This window comes from Carassius auratus, chromosome 19 (assembly GCF_003368295.1).
Source record: "Carassius auratus strain Wakin chromosome 19, ASM336829v1, whole genome shotgun sequence".
Lineage (NCBI taxonomy): Eukaryota > Metazoa > Chordata > Actinopteri > Cypriniformes > Cyprinidae > Carassius > Carassius auratus.
In genome coordinates, this window is record NC_039261.1 from 19,651,141 (window position 1) to 19,664,866 (window position 13,726).

The window sequence follows — 13,726 nt, forward strand, 5'->3', positions numbered from 1 at the left end:
CCAGACCAGATGGTGGATCAGCACCTAGAAAGGACCTCTACATCACTGAAAGACAGCGGAGACCAGGACAACTAGAGCCCAGATACAGATCCCCTGTAAAGACCTTGTCTCAGAGGAGCACCAGGACAAGACCACAGGAAACAGATGATTCTTCTGCACAATCTGACTTTGCTGCAGCCTGGAATTGAACTACTGGTTTCGTCTGGTCAGAGGAGAACTGGCCCCCAACTGAGCCTGGTTTCTCCCAAGGTTTTTTTCTCCATTCTGTCACCGATGGAGTTTCGGTTCCTTGCCGCTGTCGCCTCTGGCTTGCTTAGTTGGGGTCACTTCATCTACAGCGATATCATTGACTTGATTGCAAATAAATGCACAGACACTATTTAACTGAACAGAGATGACATCACTGAATTCAATGATGAACTGCCTTTAACTGTCATTTTGCATTATTGACACACTGTTTTCCTAATGAATGTTGTTCAGTAGCTTTGACGCAATGTATTTTGTTTAAAGCACTATATAAATAAAGGTGACTTGACTTGACAGATAATAGTTTTGATGTACTCTGCTTGACTGAAACCTGGCTAAAACCAAATGATTATATTGGTCTAAATGAGTCCACTCCACCAAAAAAAGCATGAGCCCCATCAGACTGGTCGTGTTGCAACAATATATAGTGATATTCTCAATGTTAACCTTACACAACAGTACAGGATACAGGTTTAACTCATTCGAAACACTTCTGCTAAATGTTACTCTGTCAGACATGCAAAATAAATCTAATGTATCTCTTGCTCTGGCTACTGTGTATAGACCACCAGGGCCGTATACAGAATTCCTAAAAGAATTTGCAGATTTCCCCTCAGACCTTCTGGTTACAATTGATAAGGCGCTAATCATGGGAGATTTAAATATTCACGTTGATAATACAAATGATGCATTAGGACTTGCGTTTACTGACCTAATAAACTCTTTTGGAGTCAAGCAAAATGTCACTGGGCCTAACCCACACTATATTTTATTATATCGCATGGAATCGGTCTTACCGATATAGATATCGTACCTCAAAGCGATGATATTACAGACAATTTCCTTGTATCGTGCATGCTGCGTATAACTGATATTGACTATATGTCTCAGCGTTACCGTCTGGACAGAACTATTGTTCCAGCCACCAAAGAGAGATTCGCAAATAACCTGCCTGATCCATCTCAACTGCTATTTGTACCCAAAAATACACATGAACTAGACTAACTAAAATTACAAATGACCTGCCTCTTGATCAAGGCTGCATCTCGTTTCTAGTTTTTCTTGATCTTAGTGCTGCATTACCATAGATCATGACATACTCATAGATCGATTACAAAACTATACAGGTATTCAAGGGCAGGCTCTAAGATGGTTTAGATCCTACCTGTCCAATCACTACAATTTTGTTTATTTAAATGGGGAGTCATCTCATTTATCATCAGCAAAATATGGAGTGCCACAAGGATCTGTCCTAGGTCCCCTTCTATTTTCAATATACATGTTGCCCCTTGGTAATATTATTAGAAAATACGGAATTAGCTTCCACTGTTATGCTGATGATACTCAGCTATATAATCTCAACAAGACCAGATGAAACTTCTAAATTTTCTAAGCTAACAGAGTGTGTTAAAAATGTAAAAGATTGGATGACCAATAATTTTCTCCTATTAAATTCGGATAAGACAGAGATATTAATTATTGGACCAAAAAACACTATACAGAATCTTGTAGATTACAATCTGCAACTAGACGGATGTACTGTTACTTCCTCTACAGTCAGAAATCTGGGTGTTATATTAGACAGCAATTTGTCTTTTGAAAATCATATTTCCAATGTTACAAAAACTGCATTCTTCCATCTTAGAAACATTGCCAAGCTACGAAACATGTTATCTGTTTCTGATGCAGAAAAGCTAGTTCATGCATTCATGACCTCTAGACTGGACTATTGTAATGCACTTCTAGATGGTTGTCCTGCTTCTTCAATAAACAAGCTTATCAGTTACAAATTATCATTACTTACCTATAAGGCCCTAAATGGTTTAGCTCCTGCGTACCTAACTAGCCTTCTACCACGTTACAACCCATCACGCACCCTAAGGTCACAAAACACTGGACTTTTGGTAGTTCCTAGGATAGCAAAGTCCACTAAAGGAGGTAGAGCTTTCTCACATTTGGCTCCCAAACTCTGGAATAGCCTTCCTGATAATGTTCGGGGTTCAGACACACTCTCTCTGTTTAAATTTAGATTAAAAACGCATCTCTTTCGCCAAGCATACGAATAATGTATCTCTTAAATTGTGAGTGTAGTTGCATCTGATCAAATGCGCATTCTTATTCTTATTCTTTAGCTTGGGTTAAACTAATTAATTTTACTTTGTTGGATCAGCAGCTATGCTAATGATGTCTCTATGTGTTTCTCTGTTTCTGCTGGGATCTTCATCCCGTGGTAACTAGGATTTACACAAGCTCCAGTCTGGATCCAGAACACCTGAGAAGAGATGATGCTGACCCTCAGAGGACCTCAGATGATGCTAACCCTGAATCAACAACAGAACTAACAATTATTGCAACAAGTGTGAGTGCATCATATAATAATTATTAATAATATTAATAATGTTCATCGTCTGGCTGACTATGTCTTGTATTCATTATACATATACGTGCACGAACTGACAGTCACCACTTATAAGCTACTACTAAATATTGTAGAAACATAATTTTCTGTAAAGCTGCTTTGAAACGATTTCTATTGAAAAAAACGCTATACAAATAAAATTAAATTGAATTGAATATTGTATAAACTGAAAAGCACAAAACTTTTAACAAAAATATCTGTAACTTGGCCTATATTTCATAACTCCCTTAGATTACACTCAATTGTAATTTATTTATAAATTGTATTACATTTTGTAATACAGTATTGTATTGTATTACAATTAATTGTAAATTGACCTAGATGTCTACTACCTTGTTTAGTGTAAGTCTCTGAGAAATAACTGAGACGTGTGTGAGATTAACAGGGTCACTTCAGTTGAATTGAATGAATTACTGAAGCAATGTAAACTAAAGCTGTCCAAACAGCTGGAAAATACATTTAAATTACTTGTGTAACAATAATAATACAATTCTATTCAAATTCAAAAGACTTCATGTTAGAGAGAACAAAAGTACTGTATTGCCTCCTACATCCACAAGAGGATGCAACGATCAAATATAAACCACCACACTTTTTATATTGAAAGCAATAAAATAAGTATTTTTTGCATAAATGTAATTTATCTTTAAACGTTAATAAAAAATAAATTAATTCCTGATTTGCATGCAAAGAATCTGAGGTAATGTGTGTGTGTATGAGTGGAAGCTAAAGTTTTGTCCTTTGACAGCCCGAGTGTGAAGGAGTACTCGGTGTGGAGGTGCTGTTAGTTACTGGAGGGCCTCTGATGGAGCGTCCACTGGGCCCTGGGGGACCGAGAGGCCCCTTAGCACCTGGAACACCAGCGTCCCCCACTGGACCAACAGGACCCTACACACACAACTGTGTTAATACACTTTTATAATCACACCCTTAACTCTTGTTAGGAGGATTGTGGGTAATATTGTACCACAGGGCCGGGTTCACCTCGATCTCCTCGGGCTCCTCTGATGCCCGGGCCTCCCTGTCACACACACACACACACACACACACAAACAGAGTCAGTGACAGATGTCTGAGATGATGATGATGATGATGATGATGAAGGGCTGGTACCGGGGGGCCGGGGGGGCCGGGGGGGCCCTTGCTGTCCTGAGTGCAGGTGCATGCTCGAGGGAGAGACGGACACTCAGCTTCCTTCCTCTGCAAACACACAACAGCTGATCAATCACACTGTGTTTCACGATTCGTTCACTCTGGGCACATTCAAATCACTCAATCACAATCAAACATTCAATCAGTCGATTCAAGTGTCAGATTCAATGATTTGATATTTTAATTAACCTTTATTTAGACAGGATAAACTCTGTGAGATTTAAAAAAAAAATTCTTTCACAGAAGAGACCTGTCCAAAAATGTGACCTGGGAGCACAAAACCAGTCTAAATTGTCAATTTTTCTAAACTGAGATGTATGCATAATCTGAAGCTGAATAAATCATCTCTCCATTGATGTGTGGTGTGTGAGGAGGACAATATTTGTCTGAGATACAACTATTTGAAAATCTGGAATCTGAGGGAGCAAAACAATCTAAATATTGAGAAAATCATCTTTAAAGTTGTTCAGATGAAGTTCTTAGCAATGCATATTACTAATCAAACATTATGTTTTGATATATTTATGGTAGGACATTTAATAAATATCTTCATGGAATATGATCTTTGCTTAATATCCTAATGATTTTTGTCATGAAAGAGAAATGTATAATTGTGACACACAATGAATTGTTGTCTATTTCTACAGATACACCTGTGACACTGATGACTGCTTCTGTGCTGCAGAGACACACACAGGCAGCAGCTACAAACACAACTCACAAAAACAAAACTAAAACTAAAAAACAATTGCACCTCACTGAGTCTTCTTTAAGTGAGTGAATAAAAAATGTTTAATAGACACCAAAGTTTGTCATTTTTAATTTCATTTAGAGTAAATTCCAATCACATGGAGGTGCGCACACAAAATCCCAAATTAAACAGAAAGAGTAAGACATTTCTGAGACCAAACGTTTCTTTTGAATAAGAACCCAACAACCCCAAAATAGTTTGATAAATAATTAGCTACCAATGTATGGTCCCTCTACTCCAGAGAGAAGGTTACGTAGAGTGCAGTGTTGAGGTGAAGGGTTACAGTTTGATATAAATCTTAGAGCGCCATGAAAAACAGCATCTAAAGAGAAAAGAAGAACCACTACATCACTGTGATCCAGCGCTGGTTGAAAAGATGAAGAAACTCAGTTCTTTCTTACATTCAATGACTAATACAGTTTTTGCCTGTTGCTTGAACACATTTTGCAAAACTTCGCTCATTGTGCCAAAACTCTACACACAATTAACATGACACACCAGTGAGAAATATACCATTCACATCTGTGTCAAATTGAAGCTCTACTATCAAAACCTAAACTCTGCTATCAAAACCTAACATTCCTTTGTCAAAGTGTAACTCTGATGACAAAATGACACATACTTGCATCATATGCATACACTTTCAGATCAGGGGGAACACACTAGTCTACTTTATATAAAACACTGCAGTCTTTCTGCAGTGGAATTAGCCACAGCAAGAGCCTCCGCCCAGTGAAGACCACAGCTTTTGTCAGAGCTGGGGAGAAGTCAACACCAGCTGCCCGGGGCACCTCCTCTGGCCTGTTGGCAACGGCGCGTGACTGGGAGCTGTCAGTTGATCTGGGCAAGCAGCTGAAGTTCCCTGAGGCAGTTGCCATAACAACATTAAGGCCAGACGTTGTGCTTACCTCAGAGGCCTCCAAGCAGGTAATTCTCTTGGAGCTCACAGTGCCTTGGGAGGACCGTATGGAGGAGGCCAATGAAAGAAAGAGGGCAAAGTACTCCCAGCTTGTGGAGGATTGCCGGAGCAATGGGTGGCGGGCAATATGCCAACCCGTCGAAGTGGGATGTCGAGGGTTTGTGGGCCAATCCCTTTGCAGGGCCTACAAAATGCTTGGCATCACAGGGGCGAGCCAGCGAAGGGCCATCAAGTTGGCCACTGATGCTGCAGAAGTAGCATCAAGGTGGCTGTGGATCAGGAGAGGAGAGGCATGGCGTGTAGGGTAGTAGCGCTACCTGGACATAAGCTGGGACCTGATCACCCCGGCTGGGTCGCCTAGGGGAGGGGGTCTGATTGTTGAAAGACCCGAAACCCCCCGTGATCCTAGGTTACATCACTGATGATATGTCTAGGTGCACCAGATGGTGTATCTAAAATCTAAATACAGAAAATCATGTCAATTGTGCATTCCTGGGCTCATGGATCCCACCATCTGTTGGCCTTATCCACATCACAAGCAATGTCTTCTCCCGCTAGGAAAATATCCCCTTGCATGTGGAAACCATCCATGGATTGCTCTCACCTGAATGTCACCACAGTTCCATTACCTGCAGAAGAGACATGCGGCGTGTGGGTGGACTCTCTGCCCAGCTGCCCTCACAGTCAGGCCATGGTTGATCACATGGTGCACCAAAGTTGCTCTTATATCATCAGAAATAGGGGTCTGTGCATGGCCTCTTCGACCTCCTCCTCCTCTTCCTCCTCCTCCTCCTCCTCCACCTCCTCCTCTTCCTCATCATCTTCCTCTTCCTCCTCCTCTTCCTCCTTTTCCTCCTCTTCCTCCTCATCTTCCTCTTCCTCCTCCTCTTCCTCTTCCTCCTCCTCTTGCTCTTCATCTTCCTACTCATCCTCCTCTTCCTCTTGCTCTTCCTCTTCCTCCTCCTCCTCCTCTTCCTCTTGCTCTTCCTCCATCCATGCATGCAAAGTTCTTGAAATGGCTAAACTGAGGGCTTTTTGTAGCTGGCTGATTGGTGTTCAGTTTTGCAAGTAAGTGTCTTTAGTTGTGTATTTGAGTGGTAGCAGTTACCTGATGTGTTTTGTATTTTGGATACATGTGTTTTCCAAACGGCACTCTGAGATTTCATTTTTGAACAAAGTGTCTTCTGTATGAAATAGAGTGTAGTATGCAGGACCAAGTGTGTTGCATAAAGGAGTAAGTGTGTTGCAGAATTGCAACTAGAGTGCAAAGCAGCGCTTTTGTTTAAGGTATGGGTACATGTGTTTGAGGTATGGTAACAAAAGCTTCAAGTTGTGTTACTTTAGTCTAAGCATGGGTCTATGGTGTTCAAGCAATGGGCAAAAACTGTAATAACATACGCTTGGTTCTTCAGAAGACGTTTGTGAAGTGTATTCAATGATTTGTCACTGTATTCCAGTCTCTGTGTTCCAGAGGGGTTTTTCCATATTTAATACACACACACAGCAGTGAGAAGTGAACACACACACAGCAGAGGGCAGCTATAGATCCAGTGCGGTGGAGTAACTGGGAGTTCAGTGCCTTCCTCAAGGACACTTCAGTCATGAGTATTGAGAGAGGAAGAGAGATCTGTTCATTCACTCCCTCCCAACTACAGCTCCTGCCACCACTGAGACTCAAACCGGCGACCTTCAGGTTAGAAGTCCAACTCTCCAACCATTAGGCCACAGCTGCCCCGTGTATGTATATGTATGTATGTATATCTCATAAGACCAAGATGGTGGCGCGAACACATCGCGAGGCTCAGTATCTCTTCAGTTTTTGCAATTTTGCAGTATTATTCATGCTCTTCTCGGGTCTGTTCACACTGTATTGTTAAATTAATAAAATATTTAAATTTCAAAGAGATGTAACTGGTTTATTCTGAATCTATCGGGCAACAAGAATGTTCGGTCGTGTACAGCTAGTTCTTACAGATTTTTTTTTTTTTTTTTTATAAAGTGCAAAACTGTAACTACAGTCTGCACAGCAGCAGTTCATGTGGACCAAACTCTAGTTAGTTTTTCATTGCTTGAACACAGTTTTCCAAACTCTACACAGTTATCTCATGACTTTAACCACAACCTGCACAACACTGTGGATTTACAGCACTTTGTTCAAATGCTAACCTGATGTCAAAAATGTGAACCACACAATCAAAACAGAAGAGATTTCAGCCTTGTGCCTTTCAAACACTGCTGACTGCAATTTCAGGATTAGTCCCTCAATTATTTGTTTGAATTACAGTATGTACTTTTAATTTCTACCTTTTTTTCTCATTACTGTAATTCCATAAATTACTACTGACTATTGAAGCAAACTGCTAATTTTAATTTACCTTTTATGTTCTAAAAATGTAAATAAATCACGTGAAAGAATGTCACTCTTTCCTTGGAAGAAAGTACTACTTTGTATGAAGTCACATACATTGTTCAAACAGTAAAGATAAAGAGTTAGTATTTTGTGTATTGGTGTTTGATGCTAGTGTTTTTACTCACAGTGTGTTCCGAGTGACGGCGTGTGTTATCTCGGTGAGGGTTGTGTGTAGTGTTTCTTCTCTCGGTGTGTTCCGAGTGACGGCGTGTGTTATCTCGGTGAGGGTTGTGTGTAGTGTTTTTCTTTCTCTGTGTTTCTGAGTGACAGTGTGTGTTATCTCGGTGAGGGTTGTGTGTAGTGTTTTTCTCTCTCGGTGTGTTTCGAGTGACAGTGTGTGTTATCTCAGTGAGGGTTGTGTGTAGTGTTTTTCTCTCTCTCTGTGTTTCTGAGTGACAGTGTGTGTTATCTCGGTGAGGGTTGTGTGTAGTGTTTTTCTCTCTCGGTGTGTTTCGAGTGACAGTGTGTGTTATCTCAGTGAGGGTTGTGTGTAGTGTTTTTCTCTCTCGGTGTGTTTCGAGTGACGGTGTGTGTTATCTCAGTGAGGGTTGTGTGTAGTGTTTTTCTCTCTCTGTGTTTCTGAGTGACGGCGTGTGTTATCTCAGTGAGGGTTGTGTGTAGTGTTTTTCTCTCTCTGTGTTTCTGAGTGACGGCGTGTGTTATCTCGGTGAGGGTTGTGTGTAGTGTTTTTCTCTCTCGGTGTGTTCAGAGTGACAGTGTGTGTTATCTCAGTGAGGGTTGTGTGTAGTGTTTTTCTCTCTCTGTGTTTCTGAGTGACGGCGTGTGTTATCTCGGTGAGGGATGTGTGTAGTGTTTTTCTCTCTCTGTGTTTCTGAGTGACGGCGTGTGTTATCTCGGTGAGGGTTGTGTGTAGTGTTTTTCTCTCTCTGTGTTTCTGAGTGACGGCGTGTGTTATCTCGGTGAGGGTTGTGTGTAGTGTTTTTCTCTCTCTGTGTTTCTGAGTGACGGCGTGTGTTATCTCGGTGAGGGTTGTGTGTAGTGTTTCTTCTCTCGGTGTGTTCCGAGTGACGGTGTGTGTTATCTCAGTGAGGGTTGTGTGTAGTGTTTCTCCTCTCTGTGTGTTCAGAGTGACGGTGTGTGTTATCACAGTGAGGGTTGTGTGTAGTGTTTTTCTCTCTCGGTGTGTTCAGAGTGACAGTGTGTGTTATCTCAGTGAGGGTTGTGTGTAGTGTTTCTCCTCTCTGTGTGTTCCGAGTGACAGTGTGTGTTATCTCAGTGAGGGTTGTGTGTAGGGTTTCTCCTCTCGGTGTGTTCCGAGTGACAGTGTGTGTTATCTCGGTTAGGGTTGTGTGTAGGGTTTCTTCTCTCGGTGTGTTCCGAGTGACGGTGTGTGTTATCTCGGTGAGGGTTGTGTGTAGTGTTTCTCCTCTCTGTGTGTTCCGAGTGACGGCGTGTGTTATCTCAGTGAGGGTTGTGTGTAGTGTTTCTCCTCTCAGTGTGTTCCGAGTGACAGTGTGTGTTATCTCAGTGAGGGTTGTGTGTAGGGTTTCTACTCTCGGTGTGTTCCGAGTGACGGTGTGTGTTATCTCAGTTAGGGTTGTGTGTAGGGTTTCTTCTCTCGGTGTGTTCCGAGTGACGGTGTGTGTTATCTCGGTGAGGGTTGTGTGTAGTGTTTTTCTCTCTCTGTGTTTCTGAGTGACGGCGTGTGTTATCTCGGTGAGGGTTGTGTGTAGTGTTTTTCTCTCTCGGTGTGTTTCGAGTGACAGTGTGTGTTATCTCAGTGAGGGTTGTGTGTAGTGTTTCTCCTCTCTGTGTGTTCTGAGTGATGGTGTGTGTTATCTCAGTGAGGGTTGTGTGTAGTGTTTCTCCTCTCGGTGTGATCCAAGTGACAGTGTGTGTTATCTCAGTGAGGACTGTGTGTAGTGTTTCTCCTCTCTGTGTGATCCGAGTGACGGTGTGTGTTATCTCAGTGAGGGTTGTGTGTAGTGTTTTTCTCTCTCGGTGTGTTTAGAGTGACAGTGTGTGTTATCTCAGTGAGGGTTGTGTGTAGTGTTTTTCTCTCTCTGTGTTTCTGAGTGACGGCGTGTGTTATCTCGGTGAGGGTTGTGTGTAGTGTTTTTCTCTCTCTGTGTTTCTGAGTGACGGCGTGTGTTATCTCGGTGAGGGTTGTGTGTAGTGTTTTTCTCTCTCGGTGTTTCTGAGTGACGGCGTGTGTTATCTCGGTGAGGGTTGTGTGTAGTGTTTTTCTCTCTCGGTGTGTTTCGAGTGACAGTGTGTGTTATCTCAGTGAGGGTTGTGAGGGTCTCAGTGAGGACTGTGTGTAGTGTTTCTCCTCTCTGTGTGATCCGAGTGACGGTGTGTGTTATCTCAGTGAGGGTTGTGTGTAGTGTTTTTCTCTCTCGGTGTGTTTAGAGTGACAGTGTGTGTTTTGCAGGTGATGTGAACTGTTTAGCTCAGGTGCAGAGGTGGGTAGTAATGAGTTACATTTACTCGTTAAATTACTTGATTCATTTTTTGGTGTAACTAATACTTTTTGGAGTATATTTAAAGATGGGTACTTTTACTCTTACTTGAGTAATTTTTTGGGGGAAAATCTGTACTTTTACTTCGTTACTGTGGACGACGCTGCTCTCGTTACTTTATCTTAATGCAATTAATTAAGTTGGCTTTCTCAAGCCAACTTAATTAATTGCATACTGAAATCCTATTTAAACTTATTATTCTTCTTCTTATTTTTCTGGCCGGAAAATTTTTGGACACTAACTCCTCCTAGACCGTTCAAGCTACATACTCCAAACTCGGGTCAGACCTTCATACTGTTCTGAGTCGGTGTGCTATATCTTTTCAGACTGGTTTAAGTTATGGTTTTCTTAAGAATGTCACTCTTTCCTTGGAAGAAAGTACTACTTTGTATGAAGTCACATACATTGTTCAAACTGTAAAGATAAAGAGTTAGTATTTTGTGTATTGGTGTTTGATGCTAGTGTTTTTACTCACAGTGTGTTCCGAGTGACGGCGTGTGTTATCTCGGTGAGGGTTGTGTGTAGTGTTTTTCTTTCTCTGTGTTTCTGAGTGACAGTGTGTGTTATCTCGGTGAGGGTTGTGTGTAGTGTTTTTCTCTCTCGGTGTGTTTCGAGTGACAGTGTGTGTTATCTCAGTGAGGGTTGTGTGTAGTGTTTTTCTCTCTCTGTGTTTCTGAGTGACAGTGTGTGTTATCTCGGTGAGGGTTGTGTGTAGTGTTTTTCTCTCTCGGTGTGTTTCGAGTGACAGTGTGTGTTATCTCAGTGAGGGTTGTGTGTAGTGTTTTTCTCTCTCTGTGTTTCTGAGTGACAGTGTGTGTTATCTCGGTGAGGGTTGTGTGTAGTGTTTTTCTCTCTCGGTGTGTTTCGAGTGACAGTGTGTGTTATCTCAGTGAGGGTTGTGTGTAGTGTTTTTCTCTCTCGGTGTGTTTCGAGTGACGGTGTCTGTTATCTCAGTGAGGGTTGTGTGTAGTGTTTTTCTCTCTCGGTGTGTTTCGAGTGATGGTGTGTGTTATCTCAGTGAGGGTTGTGTGTAGTGTTTTTCTCTCTCTGTGTTTCTGAGTGACGGCGTGTGTTATCTCGGTGAGGGTTGTGTGTAGTGTTTTTCTCTCTCTGTGTTTCTGAGTGACGGCGTGTGTTATCCCGGTGAGGGTTGTGTGTAGTGTTTTTCTCTCTCGGTGTGTTCAGAGTGACAGTGTGTGTTATCTCAGTGAGGGTTGTGTGTAGTGTTTTTCTCTCTCGGTGTGTTCAGAGTGACAGTGTGTGTTATCTCAGTGAGGGTTGTGTGTAGTGTTTTTCTCTCTCTGTGTTTCTGAGTGACGGCGTGTGTTATGTCGGTGAGGGTTGTGTGTAGTGTTTTTCTCTCTCGGTGTGTTCAGAGTGACAGTGTGTGTTATCTCAGTGGAGGTTGTGTGTAGGGTTTCTTTCGGTGTGTTCCGAGTGACAGTGTGTGTTATCTCAGTGAGGGTTGTGTGTAGTGTTTCTCCTCTCTGTGTGTCCCGAGTGATGGTGTGTGTTATCTCAGTGAGGGTTGTGTGTAGTGTTTTTCTCTCTCTGTGTTTCTGAGTGACGGCGTGTGTTATCTCGGTGAGGGTTGTGTGTAGTGTTTCTTCTCTCGGTGTGTTCCGAGTGACGGTGTGTGTTATCTCAGTGGAGGTTGTGTGTAGGGTTTCTTCTCTCGGTGTGTTTCGAGTGACAGTGTGTGTTATCTCAGTGAGGGTTGTGTGTAGTGTTTCTCCTCTCTGTGTGTTCTGAGTGATGGTGTGTGTTATCTCAGTGAGGGTTGTGTGTAGTGTTTCTCCTCTCGGTGTGATCCGAGTGACAGTGTGTGTTATCTCAGTGAGGACTGTGTGTAGTGTTTCTCCTCTCTGTGTGATCCGAGTGACGGTGTGTGTTATCTCAGTGAGGGTTGTGTGTAGTGTTTTTCTCTCTCGGTGTGTTTCGAGTGACAGTGTGTGTTATCTCGGTGAGGGTTGTGTGTAGTGTTTTTCTCTCTCTGTGTTTCTGAGTGACGGCGTGTGTTATCTCGGTGAGGGTTGTGTGTAGTGTTTTTCTCTCTCGGTGTGTTCAGAGTGACAGTGTGTGTTATCTCAGTGGAGGTTGTGTGTAGGGTTTCTTCTCTCGGTGTGTTCTGAGTGATGGTGTGTGTTATCTCAGTGAGCGTTGTGTGTAGTGTTTGTTTTGCAGGTGATGTGAACTGTTTAGCTTAGGTGCAGAGGTGGGTAGTAATGAGTTACATTTACTCGTTAAATTACTTGATTCATTTTTTGGTGTAACTAATACTTTTTGGAGTATATTTAAAGATGGGTACTTTTACTCTTACTTGAGTAATTTTTGGGGGGAAAATCTGTACTTTTACTTCGTTACTGTGGACGACGCTGCTCTCGTTACTTTATCTTAATGCAATTAATTAAGTTGGCTTTCTCAAGCCAACTTAATTAATTGCATACTGAAATCCTATTTAAACTTATTATTATTCTTCTTATTTTTCTGGCCGGAAAATTTTTGGACACTAACTCCTCCTAGACCGTTCAAGCTACATACTCCAAACTCGGGTCAGACCTTCATACTGTTCTGAGTCGGTGTGCTATATCTTTTCAGACTGGTTTAAGTTATGGTTTTCCGCATGCTAATCATGCTAGAAACATGTTAACAAAATGCTAGTCGCATGCTAGTCATGCTAGAAACATGCTAGCAACATGCTAATCATGCTAGAAACATGCTAGTGGCATTCAAATCATGATAGAAACATGCTAGCAACATGCTAATCATGCTAAAATCAATGCTAGCAACATGTTAGTTGCATGCTAATCATGCTAGAGACATGCTAGCGACATGCTAATCATGCTATAATAATGCTAGCAACATGCTAGTCACATGCTAGTCATGCTAGAAACATGCTAGCCACATTCTAGTCGCATGAGTCATGCTAGAAACATGCTAACAACATGTTAATCATGCTAGCAACATGCTAGTCGCATGCTAGTCATGCTAGAAACAAGCTAGCAACATGCTAGCAAAATGCTAATCATGCTAGAAACATGCTATCAAAATGCTATTCATGCTAGCAACATGCTAGTCGCATGCTAATCATGTTAGAAACATGTTAACAACATGCTAGTCGCATGCTAGTCATGCTAGAAATATGCTAACAACATGCTAGCAACATGCTACTCATGCTAGAAACATGCTAGTCGCATGCTAATCATGCTAGAAACATGTTAACAACATGGTAATCATGGTAAAATCATGCTAGCAACATGTTAGTCGAATGCTAATCATGCTAGAAACATGCTAGCAACATGCTAATCATGCTAAAATCATGCTAGCAACATGCTAGTCGCATGCT

The 13,726-nt window shown here is 41.9% G+C and overlaps 1 protein-coding gene across 1 annotated transcript in view; it reads right to left on the reverse strand.

The window, feature by feature from the left end:
* LOC113119784 (collagen alpha-1(XIV) chain) overlaps positions 1-13,726 on the reverse strand; it is an 85,650-nt gene that overhangs the window by 17,355 nt on the left and 54,569 nt on the right. The window contains exons 33-35 of the mRNA XM_026289440.1: positions 3,779-3,865; positions 3,633-3,686; positions 3,458-3,553 (exon numbers count right to left, since the gene is read on the reverse strand). Coding sequence (XP_026145225.1) covers positions 3,458-3,553; positions 3,633-3,686; positions 3,779-3,865 — 237 coding nt within the window. The remainder of the gene's footprint in view (positions 1-3,457; positions 3,554-3,632; positions 3,687-3,778; positions 3,866-13,726) is intronic.